Raw genomic sequence first — 3182 nt, 5'->3', positions numbered from 1 at the left:
TCCCTCCCTCTATCTTTATGGTCTTTCACCTAATAACTATGGATTTCAACAGAGTTTTCTAAGTTTACACATTTATCGAATAATATCAACTCTTCAACCCAAACACGGACTTACGAACTTCAGAGTTCAGAGTTCAGACCAGTTCCAAACACTCCTTTGTCTCACTCAAATACACAATTCTCAGCACCAGATTTTGGACTGCCCTGCCCCCACAAACAGCGCTTTACTAAAAACTCAGACATGACAAAATGCTTTCTCCATCCTTCCCACCACTGACCCTTCTTTCCATTGTCTTTTTCCTGGGTTTTAGCCCCACTAGACTACAGTTTCCCCATTTCTAAACTTTACCCACCACGAAACAAAACCACCACACCAAGAAACTGTAATAATTAAAGGGAGGGGTGGAGGGGTAAGGAATTTGATGGTAAGTTGGGGGGGTTTCCTAGAGAGCTCGAAATAGACTTCTTGTGAACAGAAGAACATAAATGAAGCCAGTTTCTCAGACAAATCAACATTGAGTTTCCAAATCAAACATAAATCACACAGTGGGAATAGGAATAATAGATGTTAAAGCTAAGGAAAGAAACTTGACATCCCTTGTTATGTTTGTGTTTTTCCCCCGATTAGCTAAGACATGGGAGGACAAACCAAGTAAAATACTGGCATAAGATTCATCAAAACTCTCTTTCTTCTTCTTCTTCTCATTAACTCTGCAGAATCAAGAGTGTTATTAAGAGGGTTAATAAATCCACCAAAGGTAAATGTAAAACGACAAACAAGCTGAGGCTCAAGATTACAGCACAAATTATGTACGGATTCCAATTTCTTTTTTCCTTTTTTCTCTTTTTCTCCTTTTTGGGCATAGGATTCCAAAGAAGTTATTCAAGAGGAGGGGGGAAGAAGATGAGTGAAAAGAAAAAATAGAATATCATGAGGAAGGAAAGAAGAAGAAGAAAATAAGCAGCAAATCATATTTAACAGACAATTACTTCACTTGCATAGAGGCAAGCAAAGCAAAGAAACGAGAAGCAGGAAAATGGTAAGGAAAACATCAGAGGGAAAGCGAGAAATCAGCTTGGAGGGATCGAACTAGATCCTGCAGCAGAAGTTGAGGCCGAGAGCAATTCAGCAAGGGCACTCATGGCTCGAACTTGCATTTCAAGTGCAGCTATGTAATCAGTAGCTTCTTCCAGAATAACCGGCAACGGTTCTTTCCGGCAACCGGGAACAAGCCGACCAAGAACCCTTACTTTCCTTTGTACCGCCGGTAAGCCTTTCCCTCTCAACCGTAATACGCTGACTCTTGGTTTCTTTGAGCGGTTGTTTCCAACGGTGGATACTGATCTCTGTTTCTTCGGCTTCCTGAACTTGAGCTTCAACCTGTTCGTTAATATGGCTCGACTCCACCTTGTTCTCCCCTTGGCGGCAACGGCAAGGACTCTATCGGCAGCCTCGCGTACAGCTCTGCCACGGCGCGGCGGCGCCTCGTTGGAAGGACTGAGTCTCACTTGATTCAATGCTCGTACAAGCTTGGATGAGTAAATTTCTTGCTGAGCTTGAGATTTCCATTTAATATGATTCTGGTTTTGATGATTATCTCTGTTGCTGTGGCTTTTCTTCTTCTTTTGCTTCCTTGAAGACTCCCGAACACGATCAGAATTCGAAAGAACAGATGACGCCATGAAGACGCACCGATCCAATCTCAAAAAAAATCGATCCCCTCAACAAATCGATGGTTCAAAGATCATCAACCACTAATCCAATTTCCCTCCTCCAAATTTACACAACGCGCTCCTAAGAAAATAAACAAAATGATATGACGGATTTAGCCAAACAAAAACGAAAACTCCCTAACGAAACTGGAAATCAGATCGAGACGAATTCATAGAATCAGGAAAAACAAGAAAACCCCATCAGAAATCGCTAGGATTAACAATCTTGATTAAAATTGTAGAGATTCAGAGAAAATAAGATTACAAGAAGGATAAAAACTTACGATGAGATGCGTGCCTTGAGGGGAATTCCTTGTACAATGAACTGAGGATCAACAGAAACAGAAAGAACTCGGACGAAGATTGAATCAGAAGTTTGGTAGAGGAAAAAGGCAGAGATTGTTGAAATTGAAGAGGAAATTAATGGAACGCGTTGTTAAGGCGTTCGTTCTCTTCTGGAAGTGGTTGGAGAGAGAGAGGAAGAAGAAGAAAAGAAATTGCAGTGCGAAAGTTGTAAATGAACCAAAACTAAAATTTATCGACTCGTATTTTATGGAGCCATAGCCATAGCCAATGGCTTGAGGCTCGTTTGAGGGTCCATGATGGCTTGATTGGGTCCACACCCAGTTCAGGCTCCTCACTCGTGAGATAATTTTAGGTTTAAATATTATTTTCATCTTTATATTTTTCTTTTTATCTTAGTTCGTTTTTTGTAATTTCAAAATATTCATTTTATCTTTATACTTTTAATTTTGATTTATTTGAGTCTATATTAGTCTTTATATTTTCGACTTTAATTCATTTTTTACTTTAAAAAATTATAATTTTAATTCTTTAAAAATGGAATAAAAATAAAAATTGGGACTAAAATCATCACTAAAAGTATAAGGACTAAAATGAACCACAGTTAAAAGTATGAGGACCAAAATGAACATTTTGAAAGTATAGTGGTCATCATGAATCAAAATTGACCGTATAAGGTCCAAGTGAACATTTTGAGAATACATGACAAAAATAAACCAAAACTAAAAATACATATATTAAAGTAGTATTTAAACTTCGAATTTAAGTTTTTATACCTCTTTTATATTTTGTAGAAATATTAAAAATATCTAGATTTATGAAATTTTCCCTTTGTGTTTAATTGATTTTGAAATTATAAATTTGTTAAATTAAGTACTAAGTTTTTAATTTTTAATAGATTTTAATATTATATTTAACCGTTTAAAAAAAAAGTAACAAATTTAATAAACAAAAAATTGAATTTTGTACCTAATAAAACATCAAATGTTCAATTTCTTGTCTTGAATTTTTTAAAATATCAAATCGATGAATTATAAATTAAATAAAATTTTGAAGAACTCTAAGATTTAATTTGACACAAACTCAAAAGTTTAGAAACGTATTATAATGCTTTTTAAATTTGATGATTTATTAGACACAAATTTAAAAGTTTAAATATCTATTGAA

At 35.7% G+C, this 3182-nt stretch overlaps 1 protein-coding gene across 1 annotated transcript; it reads right to left on the bottom strand.

Annotated features, from left to right (window-relative positions):
* Positions 1-670: 670 nt before the first annotated feature.
* Positions 671-2247, bottom strand: LOC120068061 (transcription factor bHLH147-like). Its single transcript, XM_039019730.1, has 2 exons — positions 1997-2247; positions 671-1794 (listed from the first exon to the last, which is right to left on the bottom strand). The coding sequence occupies exon 2, from the start codon at positions 1680-1682 to the stop codon at positions 1071-1073; it is 612 nt and encodes a 203-aa protein (XP_038875658.1). The 5' UTR covers positions 1683-1794; positions 1997-2247; the 3' UTR covers positions 671-1070.
* Positions 2248-3182: the final 935 nt, after the last annotated feature.

The sequence above is a fragment of the Benincasa hispida genome, chromosome 12 (assembly GCF_009727055.1).
Source record: "Benincasa hispida cultivar B227 chromosome 12, ASM972705v1, whole genome shotgun sequence".
NCBI lineage: Eukaryota > Viridiplantae > Streptophyta > Magnoliopsida > Cucurbitales > Cucurbitaceae > Benincasa > Benincasa hispida.
Note: the sequence above shows the minus strand (reverse complement) of the source record. Positions and strands in the feature narration are given on the sequence as shown.